At 35.3% G+C, this 17,768-nt stretch overlaps 2 protein-coding genes across 7 annotated transcripts in view; one reads left to right on the top strand and one right to left on the bottom strand.

The window, feature by feature from the left end:
* LOC127864576 (coiled-coil domain-containing protein 60-like) overlaps positions 1-9,191 on the top strand; it is a 58,785-nt gene extending 49,594 nt beyond the window's left edge. For all 6 annotated transcript variants that reach the window (XM_052404315.1, XM_052404312.1, XM_052404313.1 and 3 more), the window contains 3 exons: positions 4,580-5,105; positions 5,636-5,851; positions 5,906-9,191. In XM_052404315.1, coding sequence (XP_052260275.1) covers positions 4,580-4,897 — 318 coding nt within the window. In that variant the 3' untranslated portion in view covers positions 4,898-5,105; positions 5,636-5,851; positions 5,906-9,191. The remainder of the gene's footprint in view (positions 1-4,579; positions 5,106-5,635; positions 5,852-5,905) is intronic.
* Positions 9,192-13,998: 4,807 nt separating this feature from the next.
* On the bottom strand, positions 13,999-15,337 carry LOC127865795 (uncharacterized). Its single transcript, XM_052405763.1, has 2 exons — positions 15,135-15,337; positions 13,999-14,770 (listed from the first exon to the last, which is right to left on the bottom strand). Exons 1-2 carry the CDS (start codon positions 15,233-15,235, stop codon positions 13,999-14,001), a joined length of 873 nt encoding a protein of 290 aa, XP_052261723.1. The 5' UTR covers positions 15,236-15,337.
* Between the last annotated feature and the right edge of the window lie 2,431 nt (positions 15,338-17,768).

Genomic DNA, 17,768 nt, shown 5'->3' with positions numbered 1-17,768 from the left:
ATACAGTAGACAATGTTTTGTTTGTAAATATTAGTAACAATGTGTCCAACAAAGAGTTTAAAGTACACTTGTAACAGAAATAGTTGTTGTTCTGTTGTTACTCCTGTTTGTTGGTCTGGAAATGATGATTAACTGAACAAAAGTTGGCACAGAAACAACAACACCATGTCAAAGACAACACCACCATGTCAAACACAACAACACTATGTCACACACAACACCACAATGTCACACACATCAACACTATGTCACACACACCACCACCATGTCACACACAACACCACCATGTCACACACAACACCACCATGTCACACACAACACCACCATGTCACACAAAACACCACCATGTCACACACACCACCACCATGTCACACACAACACCACCATGTCACACACAACACCACCATGTCACATACAACCCCACCATGTCACACACAACAACACTATGTCACACACAACACCACCATGCCACACACAACAACACTATGTCACACGCAACACCACCATGTCACATACAATACCACCATATCAAACACAACACCACCATGTCATACACAACACAACCATGTCACACAAACCAACACTTTGTCACACACAACACCACCATGTCACACATAACAACACTATGTAACATACAACAACACCATGCCACATACAACACCACCATGTCACACATAACAACACTATGTCACACATAACAACACTATGTCACACACAACATCACCATGTCACACATAACAACACTATGTAACACACAATACCACCATGTCACATACAACACCACCATGTCACACATAACAACACTATGTCACACACAACACCACAATGTCACATACAACACCACCATGTCACACACAACACCACCATGTCACACACAACACCACCATGTCACACATAACAACACTATGGCACACACAACAACACCATGTCACACATAACAACACTGTCACACACAACACCACCATGTCACATACAACACCACTATGTCACTCATAACACCACTTTGTCACACACAACACCACCATGTCACACATAACAACACTATGTCACACACAACACCACCATGTCACACACAACACCACCATGTCACACACAACAACACCATGTCACACACAACACCACCATGTCACACATAGCAACACTATGGCACACACAACAACACCATGTCACACATAACAACACTGTCACACACAACACCACCATGTCACATACAACACCACTATGTCACTCATAACACCACTTTGTCACACACAACACCACCATGTCACACATAACAACACTATGTCACACACAACACCACCATGTCACACACAACACCACCATGTCACACATAACAACACTATGGTACACACAACAACACCATGTCACACATAACAAAACTGTCACACACAACACCACCATGTCACATACAACACCACTATGTCACTCATAACACCACTTTGTCACACACAACACCACCATGTCACACATAACAACACTATGTCACACACAACACCACCATGTCACACACAACACCACCATGTCAAACCGTAAACCGTGTAGAATAAATGTGTTCATCACTGCGTAGATATTTTTATCTTCTGTATTTCACAAGTCTGTACAGTCCTTCATATTTGTGTACTTTTGCAGCAATTACTTGACTTTCCTATTATTATTTTATGAACTTATATGGTACTTATTTCTGTTTGTTTTGAGGCCACCAGGGCATGAAGTGCTGAATGTTAGCTTATGAGATCACCAAATGTCCTGTGTTGTGCCTCATGTGTTGGGCTGTTTCTTGGTTAGCTTTTTATCACTCTAAAGGCCAGGTATTTCATCACGATGATGAAACTTGTTAAGAATGTTTAACCTGACAATATAAAGCTGAATTTGAATCTTTGTCACTTGTGTCCAAAAACTTGATCACCAGGTCGAAGCTTAGAAAATACAGTCATGTTACAATTGTAGACGTCACATTTATGACTAAATCTTAATGAAATTTTGTCGCAATATGTATCTTCACCAATGCCATTTTTCAATCAGGTTCACATGCCTTCTTAAAGGCAATATCCAGGTCAAATATTAGAAAAACCTTTTCAACACTCTAGAGGTCACTTTTATGACTAAATTTGGATGAAACTTGGTACAAAATGTTGAGTTTTACAATACCGGTAGTTATCCCAAGTTTGAATCTTAGTCATATGCATCCACAAATAACATTACCAGATCAATCTTATAAAGACCTTGGTAACACTCTACAACTAACATTTATGGCATAATCTTTATGAAACACTGTTAGAATTTTTATCTTGACAATATCTAGGCCCAATTTTTCTAATTCCAGCTTTTTGGACTGATGTATAGCCATTATTGGATCCTATTCCCTGTTTCAAAAAACATCGCCAGTCTAAATTTCCCAATTGATCATTAACTAATAGTGATGGCAAGTCTAAATATAATAGTTTTAGAATTGTAATATCCATTTAAATTATATGTTAATGTTTTGATTTTTCAAATTTATAAGTTTTATCATCAAATAGTTAACATTTTACATATTAAACAATAAGATTTTTGTTCAGTGCAAAGAAGAATGTGCTTAAATGCCCAATTTCATGCATATATTCTCAATTTCCATAAAACCTGATAAGAATACTTGGCAACTATCAAGGCCATGTTTTAATTTGGGTCAAGTGTTGTTAAAGAAACTAGGTATACCCTGGTGGAGTCTTTGACAATCAGACTCAGATGAGAACTTGATGGACATCATGGCCCTTTTATGATATATGTTCAGTTAGTCTGATCTGTTCATGCATTTTAGAGTAGATTGATGGCATACATTCTTTGACAACTTTGCGTGCTTCTAACTGTTTGTAGAAGGTCAAGCCTACATGTATATGAAAATGTCTTGCATTTATTTCCTAAAGATAATACTATATATACCGTATCTATATTTTATACCAAGACTGGCCATTTAATATTTTTTGTTTTATTTGTATGTGTATATATTTTAGTCACATGATAGATATACCTTAATGTATTCTTCACACTGTTTACCTTCTGTAGCCAAGTTGATGTCTTGTTTACTTCCTGTAGCCAAGTTGATGTCTTGTTTACCTGTCTGGTACATGATGACAACCTTTCATGGTGACTGCTTTTTGGCATGCTTTATTTCAACAGTGCTGGTACTGTCAATCTGGCTTTAATTCCCAGCCGGGAATCATTACTTGTGTTGGGTACAATGGTCAAGTTGTTTTAATGCAAGTGTCCGATTCCCCTACCTCGGATTTAAGTAGGCCAGCCATGTGTCAGTAACTGGCATAAGTATGTGCAATTTCTAGATTACATGTAAGATCCACTTTGCAAGCCTTAAACAAACAAGTGCTAGTAGGTCAACAGATGACCTTGATATGATTAAAATACTTTTGAAAATGGTGAAAATGTTGAAAATGGTGTTTTTTAACAAACAAAAGACACAGCTTTTCATTTATTCAGAGGTTTTTCTAATAGGTTAAAATACTACAAATCTTTGTAGTTTTAACATCCCTTACTGAGCTGTAAGCTTATTTCATGGAATGTTTGTTAATGTAATGTCAATACCATGTGTAGATTTGTTGTTGTTGTTGTCACTGTTTCCAAGTCAATGTTCTGTGTGGTTGTAGTAGTGTTATTCTGTATTAACTTCGTTTTGTTGGGTGATCGGAACATTTTGGTGAATTTTACTTGTGAGTGATAGATAACCAATGAAAGTTTGCTAAATAGTATTGGTTTAAGTTTTTAAAATGAATTTAATATAATGTGTTAGTTACAACTATTAGAAATCTGTCTTGATGCAGGTATGCGTTGTTATAAAACTACATCTAAATGACTTACGCAAGGTATTGTAACAAAATCTTTAAAAAAAGAACACAAAAAAACACTAAAGAGGCTTTACTCTTGTGCCCTTATAAGCTCAGCATTTTTATACCAATGGTGACGCCCTGTTGGAGAGGTATGTGTTTGGAAGTGGTTGGGAACAGGGTCAATGTCACTCTGGCAACAAACAGAAGAAGAGCTTTGCTGTGCAGTTTAGAGTTAAGGAAGTTCCTCAAAGCCAAATCAGGGCTAAAAGTTATGACAACAAGCAGCACACACCTGCTGTTTATTGTTTCTTAGAAACCAGCAAAGAATGTCCATATTACCTTATTTGTAGCCACAGGGGGCTGGAACAGTGTACAGATGGTAAAATATGGTGTGTCTTGACCTAAAATGCCAAAAACAATAGTCATATATAATAACAATATCAAGGGTTTTAACTCAAAATTTCTTGATAGCCATTAATTTATCTCTGAAATCATTCCATAAAATATTGTGTTCCCGTTCAGTCCCTGACTTTGTGAAAATGCAGTCCCTGACTTTGTGAAAATGCAGTCCCTGATTTTGTGAAAATGCAGTCCCTAATTTTGTGAAAATGCAGTCCCTTTCATTGTAAAAATGCAGTACCTTACATTGTAAAAATGCAGTCCTTTACATTGTAAAAGTGCAGTCCCTTCCTTTGTGCCAATGCAGTCTGTGACTTTGTGGCAATGCAGTCCCAGACCCTGTACCCATGTTTATGTTGCAGGTTGAGGGTTCAGGCAAGCAAAGTATCTACAAGTTCATCAAGGTGCTAGAGGGCCTGCGTGAATGGGAGATCTGCAGCCCCGACATCACAGCGGCCATAGAGTTCTGTAGGGAGCACATCGTGGAGATGACCGTGGAGGAGTATGAGTCCTGGTTCTCACAGCGCTTCCCGCGCATAACCCGCCCCCAGACCGCCCCGCCCGCCACTGCCGCCAAGCCTGACAGGGACGTGAGGCTGGAGACTGCTGACAAACTGCGGCCCAATGCCCCAAAGAGACCCACACAGTCTGCCTTTGTGAGAAGGGCCACACAGAAATGAGATTGCTTGGCCTGATGTTTGTACTCACAGTTGATAGTATGCTCATTTTCATGCCTCGGTTGCATATTAGCCTCATTCTGGGAAATCTGGGCTTAAAACTGGTACCCAGTGTGGCTTGCCAGATAAGTCTGTGCTGGCTGCACATGCTAATACTGGTACACAGTTTGGCTTGCCAGATAAGTCTGTGCTGTCTTAATACTGGTACACGGTGTGGCTTGCCAGATAAGTCTGTGCTGTCTTAATACTGGTACATGGTGTGGCTTGCCAGATAAGTCTGTGCTGTCTGCACATGCTAATACTGGTACACGGTGTGGCTTGCCAGATAAGTCTGTGCTGTCTTAATACTGGTACACGGTGTGGCTTGCCAGATAAGTCTGTGCTGTCTTAATACTGGTACACGGTGTGGCTTGCCAGATAAGTCTGTGCTGTCTTAATACTGGTACACGGTGTGGCTTGCCAGATAAGTCTGTGCTGTCTTAATACTGGTACACGGTGTGGCTTGCCAGATAAGTCTGTGCTGTCTTAATACTGGTACACGGTGTGGCTTGCCAGATAAGTCTGTGCTGTCTTAATACTGGTACACGGTGTGGCTTGCCAGATAAGTCTGTGCTGTCTGCACATGCTAATACTGGTACACGGTGTGGCTTGCCAGATAAGTCTGTGCTGTCGGCACATGCTAATACTGGTACACGGTGTGGCTTGCCAGATAAGTCTGTGCTGTCTTAATACTGGTACAAGGTGTGGCTTGCCAGATAAGTCTGTGCTGTCTGCACATGCTAATACTGGTACACGGTGTGGCTTGCCAGATAAGTCTGTGCTGTCTGCACATGCTAATACTGGTACACGGTGTGGCTTGCCAGATAAGTCTGTGCTGTCGGCACATGCTAATACTGGTACACAGTGTGGCTTGCCAGATAAGTCTGTGCTGTCTGCACATGCTAATACTGGTACACGGTGTGGCTTGCCAGATAAGTCTGTGCTGTCTGCACATGCTAATACTGGTACAAGGTGTGGCTTGCCAGATAAGTCTGTGCTGTCGGCACATGCTAATACTGGTACACGGTGTGGCTTGCCAGATAAGTCTGTGCTGTCTTAATACTGGTACACGGTGTGGCTTGCCAGATAAGTCTGTGCTGTCTTAATACTGGTACACGGTGTGGCTTGCCAGATAAGTCTGTGCTGTCTGCACATGCTAATACTGGTACACGGTGTGGCTTGCCAGATAAGTCTGTGCTGTCGGCACATGCTAATACTGGTACACGGTGTGGCTTGCCAGATAAGTCTGTGCTGTCGGCACATGCTTATACTGGTACACGGTGTGGCTTGCCAGATAAGTCTGTGCTGTCTGCACATGCTAATACTGGTACACGGTGTGGCTTGCCAGATAAGTCTGTGCTGTCTGCACATGCTAATCAGGGACAACACTTTCTCGGTTTTCCCTAAGAAGAAACTTCATTTAAATGAAAAATACAATACATGGTAAAAATGTTGTTCCTGATAAGCCTGTGCATACTGCACATGCTACTCTTGGACAACACTTCAGGCTTATGCATACTGCACATGCTACTCTTGGACGACACTTCAGGCTTATGCATACTACACATGCTACTCTTGGACAACACTTCAGGCTTATGCATACTGCACATGCTACTCTTGGACGACACTTCAGGCTTATGCATACTACACATGCTACTCTTGGACAACACTTCAGGCTTATGCATACTGCACATGCTACTCATGGACAACACTTTAGGCACATGCATACTACACATGCTACTCTTGGACAACACTTCAGGCTTATGCATACTGCACATGCTACTCATGGACAACACTTTAGGCACATGCATACTGCACATGCTACTCATGGACAACACTTTAGGCACATGCATACTGCACATGCTACTCATGGACAACACTTCAGGCTTATGCATACTGCACATGCTACTCATGGACAACACTTCAGGCTTATGCATACTGCACATGCTACTCATGGACAACACTTCAGGCTTATGCATACTGCACATGCTACTCATGGACAACACTTCAGGCTTATGCATACTGCACATGCTACTCATGGACGACACTTTAGGCACATTCATACTGCACAGGCTACTCTTGGACGACACTTCAGGCTTATGCATACTACACATGCTACTCATGGACGACACTTTAGGCACATGCATACTGCACAGACTACTCTTGGACAACACTTTAGGTACATGCATACTGCACAGACTACTCTTGGACGACACTTTAGGCACATGCATTAAGCCTAGTTTTCCCAGAGGAAGGCTCATATAATTGAAGTGAGGTAAGCTCAGACATTGTTGTGACAGTGTAGGTTGCTACCAGGCACAATAAACAGGCAAACCCTTGTGCATTAAGATTCATGCATTTAACATGTACAAATGTTTCCTGACAGATCAAGTCTGCATATCACAATAATGTGAGACAGCTTTGAATTTCTTTGACCAATAACTGTGAGCACCAGTAAAAGTATTGTTGCCTGATGTATGTTACATGCAGCATTCTACCAAACCTTGGGTTGTTACGATGGCATTTATTATTACAAATAACTCTTTCACTTTGTGACATGTCATGCATTTTGTAATTTAAACTGAAATCACCAGAATTGTCATCTGTCCTATCTGTCTCTTGATACAAACCTGGCATTTTACACTTTTCAACATAAAACATTAAATTAATTATTTAACAGTACTATCGCCATTGTCTGTTTGTCCACTGTGGAATATGTAGTTGACTTTTCTGTGTCCAAACATGTGTTGTGAGGTATCAGTGCCTGTGACACATTCTGGTGTTATGCATTTTAAAATAAACTAATTAGATTTATTTCAAAAGTAAATCAAAAACAATATACATCTTATGAATGAAATCTGTAGACAAAACATTATTTTAGCATGGTTTTGTATATTGATTTTAAATGAAACTTTGAATGTGAAATGGTATTGAAATAGTCCCAGTTTTTAATAATTTTAAAAAATCGAATAGAGGAAACAACTTAGACAATTGATAGTAATAACACTAACATGATCTGATGTTAATGCTGATACTTGTCATCTATTTACTTTGTGTTGTATCTATATTTTATTGTTATACATTATTGTTGGTACTGCTGACATTTTACATGTGTAGATTCAAATTGTGTTGCTGAATATTTAATCCTCTTACATTTTGTACTCGGCATTAGTCAAAATGGTAAACTATGCATATAAATATATCAGCATTCACATTTACGTAGTTTTAAATATCATTATAGCTGCTGTGTAGTCTTTTAATAGTTGTTATTCCGTTGCAATGAGAAATGTGCAGTTGAACCACCAGCGACGCCTGCAATGACATTGTGATAATATGTTATATTAGCAATAAGATCAACAAATGTATTATGTATACTCAAATTCCCTTTGGATATAGCTTTTCCACTGATAACTTAATATGTTTAAATGTATCTGTCCTATACTTGGAAACTATCCTATGTGATCCAAAAGTACATTTCGCGCTACATAACAACTGCTCAACTGCTATGTATTTATTGTTTGAATAAAATATGTGTTCACGTTAAACATGTAAAGCATAGGTTTTATTTATGAAATTTATATTAAATATTTATAGTTTATTTATTAACTTATTAATAAATACATATATATTGAAATAGTTTTATATATTATTAGTCATATTAAACAGTGCTTAAATAAGTATGTATAGATATTAAAGTATAATATTATATACACGAAATACATAGTATTTTATTGCTTTGTCTATGATCAGATTGTTTAACTATGCAGTTTTTGTTGGAACATATTCTTTTTAGTGTGATAATGTGCATATTGCACGTGACATAGTGTATATTTATATTGTTAATTAATGCTGTGATATCCTTGAAATGAATGTTAATGTTGGTCTTGCTACAGCCCTACCCGGTCTTGATCCAGTGTTAGCCCATTTATGTCTAGTGGACTGTCCCATCCTTCTAAATTGGATCAATTTATTTCCAAAATTAGGGATGTCAAGTATATTTATTTCTATATTTAGAATATTACTTACTGAAATTCCTTTAAGCAAACAGCGCAGACACAGATGAGACGCCGCATCATCTGGGTCTGCGCTGTTTGCAATGTCCTTTTTTCAGGACGCTAGGCATGAATGGGTTTTAATGCAGTACTGTAACTGTAGCCTGAGAAATTGAACTGTTTTACTTGTTTGTGCCAGGATGTACATTGGTTGTGTGTGTAGAACTGAATACATGTAACTCAATAAATGTTGAACTGTTGGTAAACGTAAAAGTTGTTACAACTTCTTTTTGTTACTTCATAAGTATAATTTTGATTTTGAAAATGATATTCATTGTATTGTTTCCATTAAAGTCCACCAGATACAACTTGTACAAACATCTTTGGAAACCGAAAACATATATATGTAGCGTTTATGAAATAGTTTCTTGAATAATTAGATAATGTATGTGATATGAAATAATACATCTAGTTATCAAGTTACTGTATTAACAATATTTTAATACATGAAGACAATAGAGCTTTAGAGATGAACGAGAAAAATAAAGTGTCTTACTTTGTATAGAAAAGTGTACTTAAACCAGAAATATCGATATAAGGCGTTGATTTTGTTTCATGTTGGTGAAAGATAATCAGTTATATTTTATTGAGATCAAAGATCCCATCCTCTTTATCGGTGCAGTTCTTAAATTTAATAACGGAGTAATTCTGCCAGTTTCGGTTGCTTATTTCTCATTTTACATTCTTTTGATCATATATCTATGTATATTAACACAGAAATACTATGTGAACATGAACAACAAACATAAAAGCCTAACGCGAATCATCCATACATATTCCAAAAATTAATACACGTGTTCTTCGAACAGAAGTGTTTCAGTAGTTAGCCATTCGACTCGATTATTTATAGTATCGTGAATCAAATCAAAACCATGCTAAAGTAAGTAGGATAATTCTTATTAAACCAATAAAACCTGTGAAGCACGTACTTGTAAAACATAGTAAGAATATATGTTTACATGCCATGTATGCATTGCAATAATGGAATAGTCCGAATCTTTTGAGATATTTCATAAGATAATTCTAGTTTTGCCAAAGTAAATGCGATTCAGACGGACTGACCGTAAAATCACATCGATACATTGCAAGACGGAATGAAAGGCAGGTCAAGATTGCACCGCTGGATTGACGGCTTGTGTAAAACTTATTACTTTAACAAGTTTAAAGAGCAATTTTAATAATGTTTAATTAATTGAAAAACAATTAGACGAGTATAGGTCACTACTAATAAGATTTAAAAAATACTATTTCACAGAATTATAAATGGTAGTAACTGCTAAATAATAAAACATAACCTTATAGTACGATCTCTCTTGTGCTGACCATGTGCAAAAACATAATGGGACACACACAAACTGTATCTATTTCAAGAGTGAAACTGATGTATCCAACTCGCCGTTGTTTAGGTACAATGGTTTTACGCTACACACCCCTTTTAACATCGTTTCAGTATTGCATCCCAATTAAGTTCACCCCAACCCATGATGAATAAGAATTTTGTTTAAGCTATATTGCAGACAATAAATAGTCAATTAAATTTCCTGTTAATGTAAATGTTTTCTATTTCGCGCAGTATTAGTGCTTTTGACAAATACAACAATTCAATGTATTCATGTCTCCACTTTTTGATCAAGATATGTTATTATGAAATTACAAAGGTAGAGAAAGCTCAAAACATAGATAAGACAGCAACGCCGAAAAGCTAGCTTGGAAGAAATCAAACCACTGTTTCTTTGTGAAGACGCAGATACCTTTAAGCCTTGAATCACACATAGTACTAGAGTTGCGACACCTTAAGGGTTTTGCAGGATGGAATGAGTGGGGGTTAAAAAATGTGGGTACGAAAATTTTGGTTAAGAAAAATGTGGGTACGAAAATTTTGGGAACGAAAAAAGTGGGTACGAAAATTTTGGTTTCTGAAAAAATATTGGTACGAAAATTTTGGGTAGGAACAAATTATGCCACAAAAAATTTGGGTACGAAAAAAAATTAGTATGAAAAAAATAAATGTGGGTACGCAAATTTTGAGTATGAAAAATTTATGCCAAAAATAATTTGGGTATGAATAAAAAATTGGGAATGAAAATTGTAGGTAAGAAAAAAATGTGGGTACGAAAAAAAAAATTGGTACGAAAATTTTGGTTCCAAACACATTTGGGAACTAAAACAATTGGGTACGAAAAAAATGGGTACGAACAATTTTGGGTACAAATTTTTTTTATACGAAAGATGGGGTGCCTGTAAGTATACCGGGGCACCCAAAAGTATCATTTTCAATTGGCGCACTGTGGAGTATACTTCAAAGTACTCGGGGTACGAGGAAGTAGTAACCGGGGGGACCTTGACCAATTCAGCGTCAGTATCCCAACAAGAGGACCATGGGCCCAAAGGGGCTCACCTGAGACCCTAAGGAACTAAACTATTATCACAAAAAATGAAAGTACTTTATGAAACATATATATAAATGCTTAATTTACATGCCCTTTGTTAGTTTTAAAGTTAAATATTCATACCGATGTTCATGAAGATTACACAAAACACTTTTCAAGCTAAGTTTGTGAGAAATAAATGGGTTTCAAAAATTTCTCGCATGGAAATGGTATATACAATTCAACTCGTCGACAAATTCTAGAGAAATAATAATACTCCGTACAGAGTATTTTGTCATATCTATTCGAAAAACCACACGCTGCACAAAATACAGTCGTTTGTATTCATGATGTACACATAATAATTTCTTCTTTGTATATTCAATTGATAAAAAAAAACTAAAATGGATGTCTATTCTAAGTAAGCTGTCTTATTGTATCCTCAAATTATCTAAGGAAAAATGCCCCACCCATTGGAAGCCATGTTTTTCAAGCAAACGTAACCATTTTCAAACTCATCCAATATATCATTGAGACCAATCTTCTGACCAAATTTCATGAAGATTGGACAATAAATGTGACTTCTAGAGTGTTAACAAGGCAAATGTTGACGCTGCACAACGCACAACACATGATGGACTAAAGGCGATCACAAAACCTCACGATGAGCACATTGTGCTCAGGTGAGCTAAAAATAGCATTACTTGAACAAAGACCTATGCAAACAAAAGGATGAGCAACCTCACAATATGCGGTTTAAAAGCGCAAAATAAACAGGTGCCCGAGATTTGATAATCTTGATTGATTAAACAATTACTGTATCGGCCATGCAACTAAGTATGTGATATCGATAGCGAGCGATTTCACTCATTTATGGTGTTTTTTTGTTTATTAATATTCAACTTTTGTTGTTTAATAAACAAATACATATTCGATCATTGTTGAGTTTTTTGTCTTGTAAATAATTAATTAGTCTTAAAGTCCCAGTTAGCAGAATAGATCCTTGTTTTGCATATAAATCGTATAGCGAGAAATAAACTTTACATAAATTCATTGAAATATATTTTTTATGGAGGTTGACCTGGTAAAAAGCAGTTTTGAATCGATAAAATAATATATAAATGATCATAAATACCTGATATAGGAGAAAATCATTGCAGCGTCGCGAGTTATGCAAATTATATCTATATTTAGCTTTCGCTAAACATTATGATCATATGGAACATAAATACATAGATTTAGAGAAAACGTAGCCTTGAAACTCAGTTTCCGTCTGTAACAGATGTATTTGCATTTGTTCTTACCTTCTCTCCGCTAAATTCGCCTGTATTCGCAATTTTGTTTGTTTAGGTTTGAATTAACGTGTTGAATCATGAATATTAATTAAATCATTTTCGTACTTTACCGTACTCGACCCCAATATAAAAATCGCTACATTGTTTTCAACCGATTTCAACTGGATTTTCAGTGGTATCCTCAATAAAAACACGTTTTCTTACGCTTCTGCCCATATATATAGCTATGAACGATTCATGTTTTACTATGAATATTGTTATATTCTTTTATAATCTACAGAAAATGCAAAATGATTTGATCACAAACAATATACTTTAGTTTTTGCAAACAAGTTTTTTTACAAACATAAAATTCATGATTATTGTAAAATTTTAATAATTGAGTCACTGAAACGTACCAATTAGTACACGCACGATAGGTAAACGTGGTATTATTTCATTTTAAGAGTATGTGTAACAATAAAATAATGTTAGTCATGGCATTCGTTGTTGTATCAAATAAATTAAAGAAAATATTTTTTTAATCCATAGCATGTGAAAAAAAGCCCATTTTTGAACAAGATTGTGCACAAGTAAAATATATTTGCAATATTATAGAACTTAATATTATTGTTATGCATTCCATATTAATAATGATTATTTAATAATTTTATGAAAGTTGAAATATTATTAAGTAATATTTATAGATATAAATTAAAATGTTATTAAGTTTTAATTTAAAAGTAATATAGTTAAATTTGTTGTAAAGATAAATGAAGCGAAATTTTACATAATATTGTTAAATCATACCCAGTCATCTTAACTTTAAGCCATTAGCTTTAAGCAAACAATGACAGCTTGTGTTACATAATATAATGATAATACCCAAACTTCCTAAATCTAAATTGTCACTTTTATATTCTTAAATTGATATTCTTGATTGTTCTTGATTGCTTAATAAATGTAAAGCCCTTTATTGTGGTCTAGACACCTGGAGGAAATTTGGTATTTAAGCACATGCAAGGTCACTTAGCAGCAAAAGAAATGTAGCTGTTAAAATAAATTGCGACAACTGCTGTGTTCGTTTCCTCTTCAGGTAAGGCATTTTATTTAATTGTATTTTTGTTTGAGATAAAATAACATTTTTTCTATGTTTTTAAGGGTTAAATGATTACTTTTCTATTTGGCAATTTAAGAGTTATGTAAATTAATTTGAAAGTTAAATTTAAAGTAATAATTGAATATGTTACACTATCACTGTTCATTAATGTAACTTTTTTTATATAAATGCTTGCTATGTTATTAAAAGATTATTTTGACTAATAACTTGTATGGCACATTAGCTATACAGTAATTTTACTATTTGCATATCAAAATATCACTTGTATAAAATATATTAATGTAATTGTTATATAGCAGAAAAAATGTTGTGTCTGCAAATAGTCTGCCTTAGTATTTGCAGGTTCAAATGTTTGAAATATTGGCATTTCCGAAATACCTGGAAAGTTTAAGCAAACATTTCTAAAATGATCTTGATAGTTGGCAGCATTTCTAAATTCTTCTGGTCGGGGATCAAAGTCAATGTTTGTCAACTCGGCAGCTCCAGGCATATCTAAGGCATTTGCTTTTATGGGGCTTCCAATGAATTTTTTGCATTTGTGAAAACTCTGCAATTTTTGAGTGCACGATTCTTCCGTCTTTACTGTCATTTTCTTGCAAAACATAACTGCACCATATAGCACCGTGTTAACATGTTTGCAGTGAGCTTGTGGTCCCATTCCTGCAGCACATTCACACTGTGCCTCTGTAATAGACCCATCTAAGCCGAGCTCAATATCAACTGTGTAGGACACACCTTTCTTCATTTCTGCGTGACAGCTTGATTTAATGAAAACACATGTTTCTCTGCGTGACATCCGGAAGTACCTTAAAAACTGTTCATTATACAACCTCTGCACATGTTCATCCAGATTCTTATCAAGCGGGGCCAGATACGATTGCACCTTTCCGAGATCTGTTTTGGGAAATTTAGAGTCCGAGTTTACATCAGAGTATGTAGTGGCATCTGGTAACTTCATGTGATATTCCGGTTCCAAAGTCTCTATTTTACCAAAGTTCTGATTTCTTTCGTATGATATAAGCCTGAAAAAAAAACACATTTAGCTTTTGAAACTAATTAAAATAAAAGATGCGCGAGCAAAGCATCGGTAAAATAACCCCACCCATTACATTATGTACAATCGCCGATGTACATGAAACAAAGGGAACGCAAGTATTTTCTGTCCCTTATTAAACAGAAAACATTTTGATATAGAACAGAGAGCATAGATTCTATTATATTTCATTAATTATAAACGAAATATCGTTCCGAAATGCATGCAGGATACATTATGTGCATTTTATAGACAATTAACGTACACGAATATGCCCCGGCGTTATTCTACTTTCGGTTTTCAAATGTGTGTGTTTTTTCTAAGAATATCAGCGTAACGGAAAATTTACGTACCTTTCAACAAGTTCATTTTTACGTCCAACTGTTCGTGCACCCCGTTTTTTTAATTCTGCCCTTAATTCGGGCAGTGTTAATGATCCAAACTTTGATTCCATGTTTATCGCGTCCAGTTTTTGTTAATGCTTATCTTAGAATGTATAGTGGAAGCTGATGGACCGGGTTAAGTGGCGCTACCTGGAATTTGGCAGGGGAAGATAACCAACTATTATCTGCCATTGTACCTGTAATGATTAATAATTAGTAAAAAACTTTACACATCAGATATAAATGTTTTTATAAAGTTACTTCTCACAGCAAAGTAAGTTCTCACCATTTTAAGCTAATTTTCGCCAATTTTCGCTTAAATATGAGAAATGTTTAATGATAAGAATTTTAATATGTTTTTGATGATTCTGTTTTATTTGTTATATAAAAAAAAGAAATGTAGCTGTTAAAATAAATTGTGACAACTGATGTGTTCGTTTCCTCTTCAGTGTACCACTCGCACCGCATGTCTCCTACATATGCTTCGCAAAAATTAAAGTGGCTTAACAATATGAATAACACTTTTCTATTTATTAATACAACAACAAAAACTAAGGTTCCTGCTGGCATGGTGATGCAGTAGATTTATTCAAAGCCTACAGCAATACAAAAAGCTAATAAACATTAATTACCAATTCAACTTTTTTTTAAACAAGTTTGGAAAATTTATATGTATCATGAGTTCTGGGAACACATTTTTGATGAACATAATCAACGATCTAAAAGTCACTTTTGAGTTAAGCAGTGATATTCACAGCTGGAATATGTTCATTTGTGAAAAATGCAACAGTTAAATTGAATCAATTGAATATTTAAAACTAATTCAGATTGAATTTTCTTCTGTCTTGAGTCTTTTGAGTGGCGGTCACACCATGAAGCCGAGTTCAGGAACATAAAAATCATAACTAAATACCACCAAAGATGATCCCGGTTTCCAAAGATGATCCCGGTGTTTTGCATCGTAAGGAGTATGCTGACTCTACAAAGGAGTGTTTGATCTTTTGAAGTGTGCAATAAATAAGAATGCCATGCCTCCACTTAAGACCATTCCAGTGCTCCCTTTAGCAAGACAGCGGCACTTGTATGATCACATTTCGAAATTTTTCAGGTCTGAGTCAGCAAAAGAGAAAACATGCCCCAAACCTCTTATTCCAAAGTAATAGTTTATTTAGAATGTACAGTTTTGAAAAATTGCTGACAATTAAGGCATTAATAAATGTTGTATAGGGAGTTGTGTGCAGTAAAGTATTATTACTTGTATATATTTGCATGTATTGTTGATTTGCCTGCAATGAAGGGTTAATTCTGTCAATGTTGCATTATGATGTCTTTGTTATGTTAATTTACATGCATTTCAAGTATAGCCCATGTTGTGTAATTTTTGTTTATAAAAAATATTTAAAAACCTGGTTCATTTTTTTGGAAATAATCAAATAGTGATACATTGCATTGTTTCTTATTTGTTAGATTCTTTAATAACCAGTACATTGTTAGAACCTCTTCTTTATATGAATAAGTTATTCATTTGGTTCATACTTATATAACTATGTAATTTGATAACATATATTTGGAGATAATAGTATTAATGTTATTTAAACTGAAATAAAGTAATACACATTGACTTTGCAATGATGTTTTTTCCATTTGTCATGTATCAATGTAAGTACAGGGTACAATTTCAACGTTACTAATGTTGAACCAGCCTTTATTTGAAGGCAAATTTTTATATTGTACAATGTTAAAAACAAATGGTTACCTTGACGACCAGTTTTTTGCTTTAAATTATTAAAAGCTTTCAGTGGACTGGGTGTATGGATTTTGTGTATTGACATGAACTTTGTATGCGAAATGATTTTATATAACAGTATTTCACATTAAGTACTTACAGTTTACATTAATCAGTTTTGAAATGTCAATAATAAAAACAACTCAGTTCATTTGTTTACTTTTATGCATTTTCACAAATATTAACAATTTTGTACACATTTCCTATAATTATTCATCAAGATTGATGTAACAAATTTTAAGTAATATATCTTTGTTTAAACAAAATTAATTTGGGGATAAAATACCAACATTAAAATAACCATTTTAAATTTAAAAAAGATGCTTTTAACAAACAATGTGTTTATATTTAAACATATGTTTATATGAAAACTTGTTTAAACTATTTTACTAGTGTATACTGTTACTTGAATAATGCTTAAAATGATTAGTATGTGAGAAATAAAAACAAACTCATTTTAGATTTTTGCACTTTATTAATTTCATACACTGTGTTCACGAAAAAGGCTGTATAATGAAAATTACTAGGAATGTTTGCACAAAATTTCATGTTTTGATTCCCCAAACTCTACTCTACCAGAAAATGATGATACGGGCAAAAGCCCGCGAAGAGGGCGTTGACCGTTTATTTGTATCAATTTTCTGAAATACAGAGAGACATTACCTTATAGGCTATCAAGTCAAATAATTCCTGCCGTCATCCATTTTCGCGATGGAAAATCAAAGACCGCTGGAGCAACATAGGCACTTCGACAAACGCTGCATGGCACGTAGATGCATTCCTCAAGAAATAATACGTCATGGCAGTGATTATTGTGT

The sequence above is a fragment of the Dreissena polymorpha genome, chromosome 1 (assembly GCF_020536995.1).
Source record: "Dreissena polymorpha isolate Duluth1 chromosome 1, UMN_Dpol_1.0, whole genome shotgun sequence".
NCBI classification, from domain to species: Eukaryota; Metazoa; Mollusca; class Bivalvia; order Myida; family Dreissenidae; genus Dreissena; species Dreissena polymorpha.
This window is presented reverse-complemented; position numbering and strand designations above follow the sequence as displayed.

Bases quoted from the DNA above. Each gene is read 5' to 3' on its own strand.
- LOC127865795 (XM_052405763.1), bottom strand. From the start codon at position 15,235: ATGGAATCAAAGTTTGGATCATTAACACTGCCCGAATTAAGGGCAGAA. The intron at 14,771-15,134 runs GTACGTAAATTT...TTTTTTTTTCAG, and splicing joins AAAAATGAACTTGTTGAAAG to GCTTATATCATACGAAAGAA.